The sequence below is a fragment of the Sarcophilus harrisii genome, chromosome 3 (genome assembly GCF_902635505.1).
Source record: "Sarcophilus harrisii chromosome 3, mSarHar1.11, whole genome shotgun sequence".
In the NCBI taxonomy this organism is placed as follows: Eukaryota; Metazoa; Chordata; class Mammalia; order Dasyuromorphia; family Dasyuridae; genus Sarcophilus; species Sarcophilus harrisii.
The window spans coordinates 357,631,595-357,646,589 of NC_045428.1; the positions used below are offsets into that span (position 1 = coordinate 357,631,595).

Below are 14,995 nucleotides of genomic sequence, written 5' to 3' on the forward strand. Positions count from 1 at the left end.
GACATTAACAGGCTAAAGAGACCAAAGCTTCACATATATCAATACTAGGACATATGAAAGCAAAAGTGGGAAATTTTGCAAATAAAATCGACTATATTCTTGAGCATCACTAATGTTGGGAGGGATAGGATTGAAATGTTCAATCTAGGATATATGAAGGGACCAAGAATAAGTTAGAAAAGACAAGTGGAGAGGCAATGAAGAAAGCATCAAATTTGTAATTAGAATAATTTAATGTCAAGGTTAGAATAGACTTTAGATTTAGATTTATGCTAATAAACTACTGAATTAGAATTCCCTGACAATATTCTTAATAAAAAGTCCTAAAAATATAATCCTTCAGACTTCTGGAAGACCTTTGATGAAGGGAAACCTAAAGAGATGGCCCATTATTTCACTGTTGGATAGTTTTAATTGTTATGTATTTTTCCACACTAAACTGATGTTTGTCAGTTTGTAGCTACCATTCTAAATTAATAGTTCTGCCACTGGGACCAAGCAGAAAAAGGCTATTTCTCTTCCACGTGAGAGCCCTTAGAGTTCTTGAATACAGTTATTATGTGCCTTTCAGTCTTTTCTTGGCTAAAGACATCAGTTCCTTCAACCAACCCTCACATAGTATGATATAGATATTAATAATTTCCTTTTCTTCTTTTTTTAAGTCAGATTAACCAATGGTTTATTTTTTTCATAAAAGCAGCTCCTAGTTTTATTTGTTATTTCAATTTTTGTTTTCGGTTTTATTGATTTCATTTAATTTTCAAAATTTTCATTTTGGTGTTTAATTGGCAACTTTTTTTCTTTTTCTGTTTTTTTAAAGTTATATGCCCATTTTTCTCTTTTCATTGCTCTCTTTTATTGATGTACATATTTATAGCTATTGTCTCATTGTTATCATTATCTTTAATGAAATTGTTCTTGTTTCTATGATTTGTTTTTGGTTTTTGATTCACTCATTCTTTAGGATTAGAATATTTAGTTTCCAATTAATTTTTAATATGTTTCCATACAATTTTTATTGACTGTAATTTTATTGCATTAAAGTCTGAAAAGGATACACTTAATGTTTCTGCTTTTCTGCATTTGTTTGTCAGGTTTTTATACCCTAATACATGGTCAATTTTTATGAATTTGCCATGTTCAGCTGAGAAACATCTACTTTTTTCTATTCTCACTTAATTTTCCTCCAGAAGTTTATCATTTTTAACTTTCCTAGCATTCAATTCATCTCCTTAATTTTTTTCTTATTTATTTTATGGTTAGATTTATCTGTCTCTGAAAGGGGAATGTTGAGGACCCCCACTAATATAGTTTTATTCTCTATTTCTTCCTGTAAATTATTTAACCATTCCTTTGATGCTTTGCCATTTAGTGCATATATAATATATATATATTATATATATATATATATATATGTTTAGTATTCATATTGCTTCCTTATCTTTGGTATCTTTGAGTAAGATGTAGTTTCTGTTATTATTTCTTTTATGTAAGTCTATTTTTGCTTTTGTTTTGTCCAAGATCATGATTGCTACCCCTGCCTTTTTCACCTCAGCTAAAGCATAATAAATTCTCTTCAAACTCCTTATTTTGGCTCTGGGTATATTGCTCTGTCTTAAAGTGTATTTCTGGTACACAACACATTGTTACATCTAATTCATTCTGCTTTTCATTCAGTCTCTTTTCATTTTATGGGTGAGTTTATCTCATTCACATAAACAGTTATGATTACTAACTGTTCATTTCCCTTCATCCTATTTTCTTCCATTTATTCTTCTCTGTGTCTCTCTCTGTGTCTCTCTCTCTTTTTATCTTGTTACTCCTCAAAAGTCTGTTTTGTTCTGACTACTGCTTCCCTTCATCCCTCCATCTCTTTTATCTCTTTTTCCTGCTAATTCCCTGTTGGGAAAGTTAGATTTCTATACCTAAATGAGTGGCCCTATATTTTCTTCTTTGAACCAATTCAGATGAGTGAGGTTCAAATTAGCAGCCCCCATCCTTCTCACACACTGTAAAAACTCTTACAAACCTCATTGATGTGAGATAATTTTCCCCATTCTTTTTCTTCTTCTTCACTTTTTCTCAGTGCAGCTTTCTCTTGTGGTCATTTTTTTTAGATCCTCTCAACACAATCAACTCAGTCCTTTACTCAGTCTGTGTAGAGTCTAACTGCCCCCAAAATGATAGTTTGTGGGCATTATATGTGTCATCTTCTCACATACAAATGTAAACAATTAAACCTGATTTTGTCCCTTATGGCTTTGTTTTCACTTTTACCTTTTTATACTTTTATTTTATTTAAAAATTAATTTTTTTTCATCTCTAGCCTTTCATCAAGAAAACTTGGAAAGTCTACATTTATCAAATAATCATTTCCTTCCTATAGGATTATATTCAGTTTTGCTGGGTTAATTATTCTTGGTTGTAACCCTACTTCCCTTGTTCAGAATATCATATTCTAAACCTTCTGCTCTTTTAATGTATAAGCTGCTAAATCTTTTGTGATCCTGACTGTGGTTCCACAGTATTTGAATGCTTTCTTTCTGGCTGCTTAAGGTATTTTCTCTAATGTAGAATTTCTGAAATTTTACTATAATATTCCCGGGAGTTTTCATTTTGGGATCTCTTTTAGGAAATGATTTTTAGATTATTTCAATTTCTATTTAATCCTTTGGTTCTAGGATACTGAGGTAATTTTACTGGATAATTTCTTGAAATATGACATCTAAACTCTATTAATCATAATTTTCATTTAGTCTAATAATTCTTAAATCATCTCTCCTCAATCTATTTTCTAGATCAATCTATTTTTTATGATATATTTCATATTATTCTATTTTTTCATTCTTTTGACTTTGTTTTATTACTTCTTGATGTTTCATTGAGGTATTAGCTTTCACTTGCCCAATTCTAATTTTTAAGGGGTTATTTTCATGGAGCTTTTGTGCCTCTTTTTCTATTTGGCAATTCTGCTTTTTAAGGAGTTATTTTCTCTATTTTTTTAGCTTTTCACCAAGTTGTTTCATAATTTTCTTACATCATTCATTTTTCCCAATTTTTTTTGACTACTCTTATTTGATTTTTAAGGTTCTTTTATCTCTTCTAGGAATTCTTGTAGGGTTTATATCAAATTAGAGTTTTCTTTGAGGCCTTTGCTTATAGCTGTTTTGACATTGTCTTCTGAGTTTGTCTTATTTTCTGTAGATTTTATGGCTAAATTCCTGTTGTTTTTGTTTGTTAATTTTTCATCCTATTTCTTGATTTTTAACTTTATAAGGTTAGGCTTTGTTCCCAGGCTGGGAGTGAGGAACTGTTCCAAGTTTCTAGGTTTTTTCACTGCTGTTTTCAGAACTAGTTTTAAGTGTTTGGAAGTTTTCAGTTCTTCCAAGGTAGTATGAACTAGGGACAGGTGTAGATACTGTTATCCTGGTCTGCTCTCTGGTCCTAACTTGGATGACCTCTGATTCCTTGTAACCACAAGAGCCACTGTTTCCCAGGACCCCTGATCCTTTGTGACCAAAGTGCTCCTCCCATCCTAACCTCAACTTGGAAATGGGGATAACCACGGAGTTCTCAAACAATACCCTGCCCTTCACCCAGCACTAGCACAGGGGTCCCCTGTAATTTCTTTCTGATCACTTGTTATTTTTTCCTGGTTTGAGAACTCCTGAAGATTCTGTTGCTGCTGTCATTGCCCCTAAGTCCCAGTCCAGGTCAGCCTCCCCCCCCCATCCCATTGTCATAGATCCTTCCAACTTTCTAAGTTGTCTTGGTCTGGAAAATGTCTCACCTGGATATTTTGTGACCTCTGTCATCTCAGAATTTGATGTCAGGAAAAATTCTAAAGTTGTTTTCAGGAGAACATTAAGAGTACTTGGCTGTGCTTCCTCCACTCACCTTTACAACAGGCATGATCTTGAGGGTCTTCACCATAGTATTCACCCGACTCTAAATTTTCTCCTGCTTATCATCATCTTGCCTTAAACATGGCAACCAGAATTAAACATAATATGTCAGCTGTGATCTATATAGCTTCTATAGCAGGACTGTCACCTCCATGGTCCTGGGTAGTGGAATTTTCTCTTGGCAACCCAACATCACTTTAATTTTTTAGCAACATTATCACAGTATTGATTCAAATAAAGTCTGAAATTCAACAAAAAAAAATCTTTTTCAGATAAACTGCCATCTCCCTATGTGTTATTTGGGTAGCTGATTTTTTATACTCAGGCATAACTTTACTTTTATGTCTATTGAATTCCATCTTAAAATATTCACCCCAGTATTCTAGCCTGTCAATATCTTTTGGGGTTCTGCCATCCTATATACTAATCCCTGCTCAACTTTGTGTCATCTGCAAATTTCAAGTGTGTCATTTATGATTTTATTCAAGCAATTGACAAAACAAGTTCAAAAATGCCTTCCAAGCAAAGGTCTCTAGGGTACCCCAATGAATATCTTCAAAGATGCTATCTTCAGTGACTACTCTTTGGACCTGGATATTCAATCAATTTGAAATACATCTAGCTGTACTTTTTGTCCAGCCCATATTTCCCCATCTTGACCACAAAAATGTTATAAGAAATTCTGTGTTATTCTTGTGGTCAAGATGGATATGTAAGATTAGACAATAGTAAAATTAATTGCTGTCAGAGCTAGTTGCGAAATTTAGATAAACTAAATTACTGTGGTAAACTAATCATGTTGCTAAAATATATATAAACTCAATCTATAGTACTCTTTTGATATATCAGTTTAGTAAGTTGGCCAAAAGTTAAGTGAAATTGATTTGATATGATCTGTTTCTGATGAAATCATTCTGTTTTTTATGATCTTCACTTCCTTTTTTAGATGCTACTAATCATAACTTTCATAATGCATTCTAGAATTTTTTTTTACAGGAATTAAAGTAAAGCCTGTAATTTTACTTTCTAGAAAAAAAAAGAGATACCTCTCCTATCCTCCATAATCTTTCATCAATCACATCTACTGGTTCTTTTGAAACTTATGTGGGATGTAGGTTGACTAGGCCTTATAATTTGAATTTATCAAGAGCTAATAAGTTCTCTCACTGTCACATTTGTAGTTACACCTTTGTAAATGTTCATTAACTGAATAACTGACTGACCTATTTATTATCCACATGTTTCCTGCCTAAACATTGTTTTATTTGAAAAGCATAGTCAAAATAAAAGTTGAATGAAAAGTCTGCCTTCTCTTCATTAAAAGTTTACATTTTCCATTCACCCTAAGCACACTTCTTTTCTCCATTATATATCTTAAAAATAAAATAAAAAATGTTTGTTGTCCTAAGCTTTTTGGGGAGATTCTCTACTTAAGCAGCTCAATCCCACATCATTCTTATAAGAATTGGCTGTCTCTTTATCTCTTTTTCCCACTTACAATTTTTATCTTCATATTTAATACAGATCTTTTTTAAAATCTTGAGTTGCAGTTCAGTTCTTATATATCTATATTGATCTATTGAAATAATTTCCTCTTTTTCTTTCTGAAAGAAATTATTTTCTTTGTGTCTTCAGAATTTCATCCTTGAAAGCTTATTCCCAAATTTAAGCCACGGAATTAGAATATCCTTTTTCTGAACCCTTTGATCTCTGCCCTTCCAAAATTCATATCAGACTATATCCAGACTTCCCTTTCTTTTTATCACAAATTCTAAGATGGTGCAGCCACTTTTCACTAAGCTTCACCATTTCTGCCCCAGCAACCAGTTAAGGTTATTATTAAGAAGGACCTAGTCCATGCTATTACTTGCCTTTGCTGTAGTCTGTTCTATCTTTTGAATGATTGAATTATAATTAAGACCAGCCAAGAATATAATAACAGCTTTGTCTTTGGCAGAGGGAGAGAGCTTCCACAGATGGCCAGATAATTGAAGTCCCCCATTAGTACTATCTAAGGCTTTAATACCAGGCTTTCGATCTATTTTCTAAATGTTTCATATAGTCGGGCATCCTGTCCAGGTGGTCTCTAGCACAAGGGTCAAACAGAGACTGTAGGCTTTGCTGCTTGCAACATTTCCCAGTTGGCTGTAACCAAACTAAAATATAATGGGGAAATATTTAACAAATTAAATAAAAATACAACAGAATATATATAATATTAATATGTGATTTTCTAAGTCAATATAAGGACAGCAGCCCTTTTCTTTTTGAGTTTAACACTACTGATGATCATAAGAATGATCAGTTCTGCTGATTCCTTAAATAAAATTATACTCCATGATTTGTAAGATCCTTAATAACTTTCAGGTCCAAAGATCTCTGAAATTTCCTTGTAAAATGGAAATAGCAGAGATGTAAAAGGCCATAAGTTTAGTTTTTGATAAAGGAGGAAAGAAAAGGAGAAGGAATAAGAAAAAAAATAATCAAGACTGAGGTAGGAACAAAATGAGGGATGTTTGGAGCTTCATTTTGTCAATTTGATTCAAGAAATATTTAATAACCACCTACTTTGTACCAGGCACTGTGCTAGGAACACAAAAACAATTCTGCCCTCAAAGAGCTTACATTCTACTGAAATACAGGGGCCGGGGAGCAACAAGTACATTGGTAAGTAAATAAAAATATATATACAAAATAAATATAAGCTAATTTCAGGAGAACACTAACAATGGAAAAATCAGGGATGGCCTGTTGTAGGAGGCAAAATGAGCTGAATCCTAAAGGGAACTACAGATTCCAAGAGGAGGGTGAGGAGAGAGAGCATTCCAAATGCAAACCAGGGACATGAAATGTTGAAAGTGTAAATGGGAGGAGTGTGAAATCAGTCTGGAAAGACAGATTGGAGCCAGGCTTTGAAAGGCTTTCAACGCCAAAGAAGGTTGTATTTTAACTTTGTGTTGAGGCAAGGTGGGACCAATGGAAGGTTTTTCACGTATCAGGGGAGCTACGTGGTCACAGTATGCTTTGGGAGTCTCAGTTTGGAAGCTTGGTGGAGGATATATCAGAGAGAGGAGAGAAAGCAGAAGTGAGAAGCAGCAGGTAATAAGGAGCAAGGTAATTATGGTGAGGGTGGAAAGAAAAGGACCAATGACTTGAGGTTGTGAATCAAGTATCTCAAAGGATGCTGGTAATTTGACAGAAACAGGAAAATTAGGAGAAGGGATAGGATGAGGGGACAAGAACTTGGAATCTGGGACTGTCCTGCTAAGTCCTGGTGTCATGTTGCAGAAATGTGGCTGGGCAGCCTCACGACCATGAAAGGGAGCCACCATAAAGTTGCCTTGGGCTAAGAAGGAAGCCTGGTTTTGAGGTCAGCAACCCATGACGACTCCCTAAAGTTGGATAAATTTTATTGTTGGAGCAGTTTGTGTGGTGCAGGAAAAGGAAAAGAATGTCCCCAGGAAAGGGACTGGCATCCCCTACAGAGACATTAGCCAGTACATCTCAGGGCAATGGTCCCTGCTTTGGCAAAGAAGCGCCAGGATGTGGACAGAACCTGGTTTCTCTGCTCTGATTCTTGTCTTGCTGATGACCCCAAGCAAGGAAGCAAGGAAGCCCCTCACTTCCCACAGGCAGATTGTGCCCTTTTTCTGCACATGCTGCCCCATCTTCTGGCTCAGAGGCCAGTGTGGGAGTAAGAGGTAGCTCCTGGGAGAATGAGAAGTGTGCAAGAAGAGGAAAAGACATTGTCCATACATTCAGCATCTGGAGGGAGATGGGAAGCTGGCCACACCAGTGTCTTCTGGGAGCAAAACCAGCTTGGATCCTCAGAAAGAGCAGTGTGGGGAGATGAGAGCAGGGGATGTACGTCCAAACTTATACAAAGGGGCCACATGGTAAGACCCAAAGGGAAAAAGAGGAAAGCATCTATGGAATCTTAAGGCACTGAGGGCTTGGGAAAAGTCCGTGATAGGAAAGATGTGTCTGTCCAAAGGATTTTGCCACGGATTCTCAGAAACCGGGGCAAGGGCCCACATATTTGCCACTTCCAGCCCTCGAGTCTTTCAGGTGGGGAAAATGTGGTTCACTTGCTGGAAGCCAAAGGAGAAACCAGGTATCTCAGAAGCCTGACAGGATGAGAGGAGTCCTAGGGGGATCTCTTGGGTTCTCATACCTTCTGGCAAAGTCCAGCTGCAGACTATGGACACAGGAGAGACTGGGAGGAAGATGTCGGCTCTGAGATTCTGTGAAGACCTCAAAAATATCTAAAATTAAAAATATCTAATTTCTTTACAATTCTTAAAAAAAAAAATCAGCCCTGAGATGGTTGAGCAGCAGATACAGGTTACTTTATAGCTGCTTCATTGACAGTCATGAGGTGTGATGGTTGATGTGGTAGATACTTCAGCATTAGAAGGACAATGGGGAGAGGTACAGAGAAACTTTACTAGGTATACATTGCAGATCCAGCTGAAACTTCCTTCTGGAAAACCATTATCTAAGCACTAAGGGAGAATTTGTTTCACAGGCCCTCTACACACAGCCCACTGACTTTCCACCTCCAGTATGGCTGCAGACTAAAGAACTGAGTGCCTTTGTTAGCTTGTCTTTTTGCCACAATCCAGAAGTCAACAATAATAAGAGCAGGAGAATGGTACCTACTGAGGGTATCTCCAAAGCTCCTCCTCCATGACCCTGATCGCTGAATCCAAACATGTCAACCTCTTTCCCTCACTAAACTGATGTGATATCCCTGTTGAAAAGATCCATGGAATTCCAAGGTCAACTCTTCCAATATTTTCCAGTTTGATTAAGAAATTAGGTTCTTTTCCACTGTAATGATGCTACCCAGCTTGGGAAAGCAGGGACACATAGGCACACAAATATACCCACATATGTACATGCACACACACATACATAAACCCATTGAATGAGATAATAAAGTTACTGAAGAGCATCTTTTGGGTCCACATTTCCAGGCAATACTGGAGAAATCCCTGCCACTTCAATCATAGGTAAGAAGAGCCTTCAGAGTCATTGCTGTGAGATGATCTGGCTTGCCACGCCAGCTGTTTAGGACTTCTGGCCCCGCACCTCACCCTGAGAATGGAAAAAAAAATACAGAGCTCATTAGAAGGATATTGCAGGACCTGGAATTCTCCTTGCCCTCCTTAAAATGCATTTGTTTCCTGCCTCTCAGGTCATGTATCCATTCTGATGCTATCTTGGTAAATAGAATAACATATAGGCTTATGCCCGATTTCTTCATACTACTTTTTAGTTTTTCCCAACACTTTTTTCTGCCAAATAATGAATCCCATAATCCCACAATATTGTTTTTACCTTTCTCAAATACAAGATCATCCTATTTATTTGCTGTTAAAACTATATGTATTTCTCTTCTGTTCCATTAGTCTAACTTTCTTTTTCTTAGTCAGTATAATGAAAAGTGAAATGATAAGAAACAAAAGAACAATGTATACAGTAACAACAATATTGTTTTAAGGATAACTTTGAGGGGCAGCTTGCTGGTGCAGTAGATAGTGCACTAGTCCTGGAATCAAGAAAACCTGAGTTCAAGTTGAGCTTGAGATATTTAACATTTAGTAGCTGTGTGACTCCAAGCAAGTCACTTAACCCTAATTTCCTTGCCAATAATAATAATGATTTTGAATTAAAAGTCATTTTGATTAGCATTAATGTCCAAGTTAACTATAAAGACATATGAAGAAAGATGTTATCTGTATCCAGAGAAAAAAAATGAAAAACAGAAGTATGTACAGAATAATTATATGTGTGTATATATATACATATATATGTATACCTATTTGTGTCTAATGGTAGCTATCTCTGGGAGGAGGGAGAAAAACAGGGGGAAAAGGAAATTTACATTATACTTTGTTATGTATTTCATTTTTTTTTTGTCTTTTTCTACAGCACTTTCTTTTTTATTATTATTATTATTATAACTTTTTATTGACATAACCCATGCCAGGGTAATTTTTTACAACATTATCCCTTGCACTCACTTCTGTTCTGATTTTTCCCTCTCTCCCTCCACCCCTTCCCCTAGATGACAAGCAGTCCTATATATGTTGAATATGTCGTAGTATATCCTAGATACAATGTATGTGTGCAGAACCAAACAGTTTTCTTGTTACACAGGGAGAATTGGATTCAGAAGGTAAAAATAACCCAGAAGAAAAACAAAAGTGCAAACAGTTTACATTCATTTCCCAGTTTTTTTCCTTTGGTTGTAGCTGCTTCTGTCCATCATTGATTAATTGAAACTGAATTAGGTCTCTTTGTCGAAGAAATCCACTTCCATCAGATTACATCTTCATACAGTGTCGTTGTTGATGTATATAATGATCTCTTGGTTCTGCTCATTTCACTTAGCATCAGTTCATGTAAGTCTCTCCAGGCCTCTCTGTATTCATCCTGCTGGTCATTTCTTACAGAACAATAATATTCCATAACATTCATATACCACAATTTACCCAACCATTCTCCAATTGAAGGGCATCCATTCATTTTCCAGTTTCTAGCCACTACAAACAGGGCTGCCACAAACATTTTGGCACATACAGGTCCCTTTCTCTCCTTTAGTATCTCCTTGGGGTATAAGCCCAGTAGTAGCACTGCTGGGTCAAAGGATATGCACAGTTTGATAACTTTTTGGGCATAACTCCAGATTGCTCTCCAGAATGGTTGGATTCGTTCACAACTCCACCAATAATGTATCAGTGTCCCAGTTTTCCCACATCCCCTCCAACAATCATCATTATTTGTTCCTGTCATCTTAGCCAATCTGACACATGTGTAGTGATATCTCAGAGTTGTCTTAATTTGCATTTCTCTGATCAATAGTGATTTGGAACACTCTTTCATATGAGTGGAAATAGTTTCAATTTCATCGTCTGAAAATTGTCTGTTCATATCCTTTGACCATTTGTCAATTGGAGAATGGCTTGGTTTCTTATAAATTAGAGTCAGTTCTCTATATATTTTGGAAATGAGGCCTTTATCAGATTTGTTATGTATTTTAAAAGAATAGCAAGTTTATATAATGGATTTTTGGTTTCATGTGAAATAATCTTTTAAAAATTGTAATATGTTATAGGAATGCTTGTTTTATGCCATAATTTTAAATTTTGATTATTATAGTAAAGGATTATTATTATCTGTTTTATAACAAAATATACCTCATTAATTATGTAACAGTTTTCAAATGTCAAAAAAAAAAAAAAGTCCAACTGGACTATTGGAGAGCAAGGTCTAGAGCTCAGACATGAATACCCATCTCTCTCTGAAGAACATTTTCTAGTTTTCTCACCTCCATTTTGCTATAAATCCAATGAAGGACTTCTGTCACTTTGGTGTATACACCAGGTTTGTTCCTCTGGCCACAGCCTGTGCCCCAGCTGGTCACACCTGTGAGGTACCATCGGTTGTTCCTCTCACACACCAGTGGTCCCCCACTGTCCCCCTACAAGGAGAAGATAGTGGTCACAGACAAAGAGGGAGAGCAGATTCTTCCCCAGGTATCTTAGGCATCTTGCTATAGGGAAGCCTGAGTCTCCATTTCCCCTTTTCCCCATTCCTTCCCACTCTACTCTATCCCCTCAGACATTAGAATCCACTCTCCCCTCACTCTCACCCAAATAGAAGTCATTCCCTCACCTGGCAAGAATCTCTCCCTCCACGAAGGTCCCCAGCACACATCATTCGAGGAGTTAGGTAATTGTCATAGACCAAATAGTTATTGCACTTATTAAAGTCGATGAGATTGACTTGAACCTCTCGCAGGTAAGGGGAAGTCTTCTCTTCATGAAAAAATGTGAGAAAGGGGAGCAAGACAAATGGGGAATGAAACCCAGAGTTTGATTTCCAGCCTCCAAGACCAGTCCAACCTAGCCCAACTCAAATCTCCACAGTGCTCGTGACCAGGGAGATCTCCTGGGGTTGTAGAAATCTTTTTGTTGGGGGTCTTCCAAGTGTTATTGCTCTTTATACTTGACCCTAGGCCCAAGTTAAATATATACCCCTCAGGACACATCTATAGATACATTCTAATTGACACTCATAAATGTATACAGATACACACACACATAATACTTTGATTTTGCATAAACTAGTCTACAAGGCACCTTCACATACCTGCACTGGTCCTCAAAAAAGTTCCTTGAAGAAAGCAGGTCAACTATCCTCATTCCCATTCTATTGATAAGGAAATTAAAGTTGAATGAGGTTGCCTTAGGTCATCTGACTGGTTACCTGGGAACCTAATCCAGAATTTTTCACTTCCAATATGCTATATCACCTTATTTTTCCATATACTGCATTTATGCATATATAACCCCCCCCCAAAAAAAATACCCTGCAGTTATACATGCAAACACACGAAAAGAAACATTAAATTTACACAGGTATATAAACACAGACTTCTCTTACAGAGACTAGAACCCTCCATCTGGTTCCCATCCCCCTATTGCACTTCCCCCAAGACTTTCAATCTAAGAAGCCATAGAACACATCATCATCATCATCATTAAAATTTATTTATATGTGCCCTAAGCATTTTTGTGCAAAACATTTTATATTATGTTATCTCATCTTAACAACCTTAATAACAATAAGTAATTGTTGCTATAATTCTCATTTTACAGATAAGGAAACTGAGACAAACAGCAGTTAAGTGACTCACCCAGATTTATACAGTTAGTATTTGAGGCAGAATTTGAATTCGGATTACCTTGATTTTAAGTCCAACATTCTATTTTACTGCATTTAACACCAAAGACTTAAAGTTAAGCTGCCTGCCAATACTCCTGGCTCTTTATGGTCAGTGATCTGTAGTAATGACTATTGCTAGGGTCCTCCACTTCTCTCCGGAGGCAGATAACTTCCCTCTGGAATGCTCAAACCCCCAGTGCTAGTGGCTTCCCTTGCTCACAAAATCCCTAACTAGATTCTGGGGACCTAGCCCCCCAATATTATTCCCCACAGGTTATGGTCATTTCTGTACATAGCTCCCCTCTGGTACAGGGCAGGAAATGTAAGACTGTGATTCAGGTTGCCCACAACCAGGCACTATCTCAGTATCATTATTGGCTCCTTACCATCCGTCTCCTTCGTCTTGCCAAAGCCTGTGATCCAGCAGGTCTCATTAAGACTGAAGGTTTGTCCATACATGGGGAGGCAGGCAGGATGGACATGAGCTACAATAAAGACTCGACAGCATCAGCCCAAGCCCAGCATTAGAATTTTTTTTTCGGTTTTTATCATAGGTATATAATCCACCAAAGGAAAAGGAAAAAAATCCACCAAATGCCCTAAAAGTCCTTGTTCTTCCCTCACCATGCTCCTGTGTCCCCCAGAGATCTCAGAATCCTCATGACACCTGAGACTGACCCCATCCCTCTTCTCAAGGAGTTCTCATGTCTCATAGGACCTCATTTTCCCTTTTCACACATATAGAATCACATTGAATTTGAGAGTAAGAAAGAACTCTAACTAAGCCATCCATACTTTGGTTTTACCCCAGTCCCAAGGTCAGTGTTCAGACCACCCAAAGCCATTATAGGATTAAGTGTGTGGTCTGTGGACACTGAGCATCCTGGAAGCGGCTCCTTCCCTGAACACTGAGGCTCTCTTGTACCATCCATGCAATAGAGGGACATCTACCTGACAGCGCACATGGGACAGTGTTTTGTAGCCAGTGGGCACTTTTTGCACTCTTTATTTTAGAGAGAAGAAAGCAGTAGTCTGAATTCCTGGACATCCAGGCCAATGGTCTGGCCTCTTAGAGCTATACCCATTCCACTTTGGTGATGGTGTCTCCCCCTTATACCTGAGATTAATTCACAGAAGTATGACCCAAGGAAAAGGTCTTCTAATTTGTTTACTATGGCTCCAACTCTGGCAAAATGCAAAGAAGAACACTGAACAGAGAATCAAAAGATCTTGGTTCAAGGCTAAGCTCTGACATTTGCTAAATACCTATGACCTTAAGGAAGCTACTTCTGTCCCCAGGCCTGTTATTTAAATGAAGACTTGAAAACTGATTACTTGATCTTTAATTCTTTCTAAAATGTGGTCTTGAGCATGTTTGCAGGCACTAAAAATGCTTATTAAATTAAATTACACGCCTAGTAAATCTCTCAAGTATGGATCTGTTCCATTGCTTTCTCTGTTTTCCATTATGGGCCCCATAAGCAGAGTTTCTTTTCCCTCCAGCCTCCTTCTCTTCCCTTCAAAAGTTTGTTTAAACTTTCCCATTACAGACTTTTCCTGCACAGGAATGAATGTTTTCTTCTTGATAGTCTGAACACATTTTAGAGATGACAGGTTATCACACTTGAGACTCCCCCACCAATATCTAACCTGCATCTCAAAAGGGGACCCTCAAAACGGAAATCATCAAAAACAGATCTTGTGATGGTCACAGGCTCTGGGTAGGCCCCCTGGGTTTCCCTGTGCCCTACTTCCAGTCCCACCCTGTACACCAGACCTCAATTTCCTCCTCAATCCAATGGACTAATTGCAATGACTCATGGTGTCATCTTCATAATTAAGGAGCCAGATACCAACCAGTACCCCAAGTCCCAAGAGCATGACAGTGGCAGGATTAACAAGGTTAAGATTCCTGGGATCTCCTGCTGGCATATGTTAGACACATAGAAGTCATACTCCCACTATTTCTTCCATTTCTCCACACCTTTGTAGGACCATAAGATCAAAGATCTGAGAGTGTAAGGAATTACCAACCTTTTTATTTTGCTGATGAGGAAACTAAGGTTCAAGGAATCTAAGTAAGTTGCTTATAATCACACAGGCAGTAAACTGTCAGAGGTTAGATTTGAACCCTGGTTCTCTGTCTCCAGAGCTCTGTGTTCCTTGTACTTTGCACTCTCATTTTATGGGCAAAGACTCTAAGACCTAGATTAGAGAAGTGATTTTTTTTTCATGGTCACATAGCTAGTTAGTGAGAGGGACAGAATTAGAGCCCAGAACTTCTGACTCCAAAGTATTCTTCCCACAGCATCAGGATTGATTGCAGGTCTTCATTCTTTTTGCCCTCTTCCCCA

The 14,995-nt window shown here is 37.4% G+C and overlaps 1 protein-coding gene across 3 annotated transcripts in view; it reads right to left on the minus strand.

Annotated features, from left to right (window-relative positions):
* Positions 1–6,149: 6,149 nt before the first annotated feature.
* Positions 6,150–14,995, minus strand: part of TMPRSS13 (transmembrane serine protease 13) — a 50,243-nt gene continuing 41,397 nt past the window's right edge. For 2 of the 3 annotated variants that reach the window (XM_031960060.1, XM_031960059.1), the window contains exons 10-13: positions 13,028–13,126; positions 11,589–11,731; positions 11,242–11,394; positions 6,150–9,005 (exon numbers count right to left, since the gene is read on the minus strand). In XM_031960060.1, the coding sequence (XP_031815920.1) occupies positions 8,979–9,005; positions 11,242–11,394; positions 11,589–11,731; positions 13,028–13,126 (422 nt within the window). In that variant the 3' untranslated portion in view covers positions 6,150–8,978. The remainder of the gene's footprint in view (positions 9,006–11,241; positions 11,395–11,588; positions 11,732–13,027; positions 13,127–14,995) is intronic. The other variant, XM_031960061.1, reaches the window with a different exon arrangement.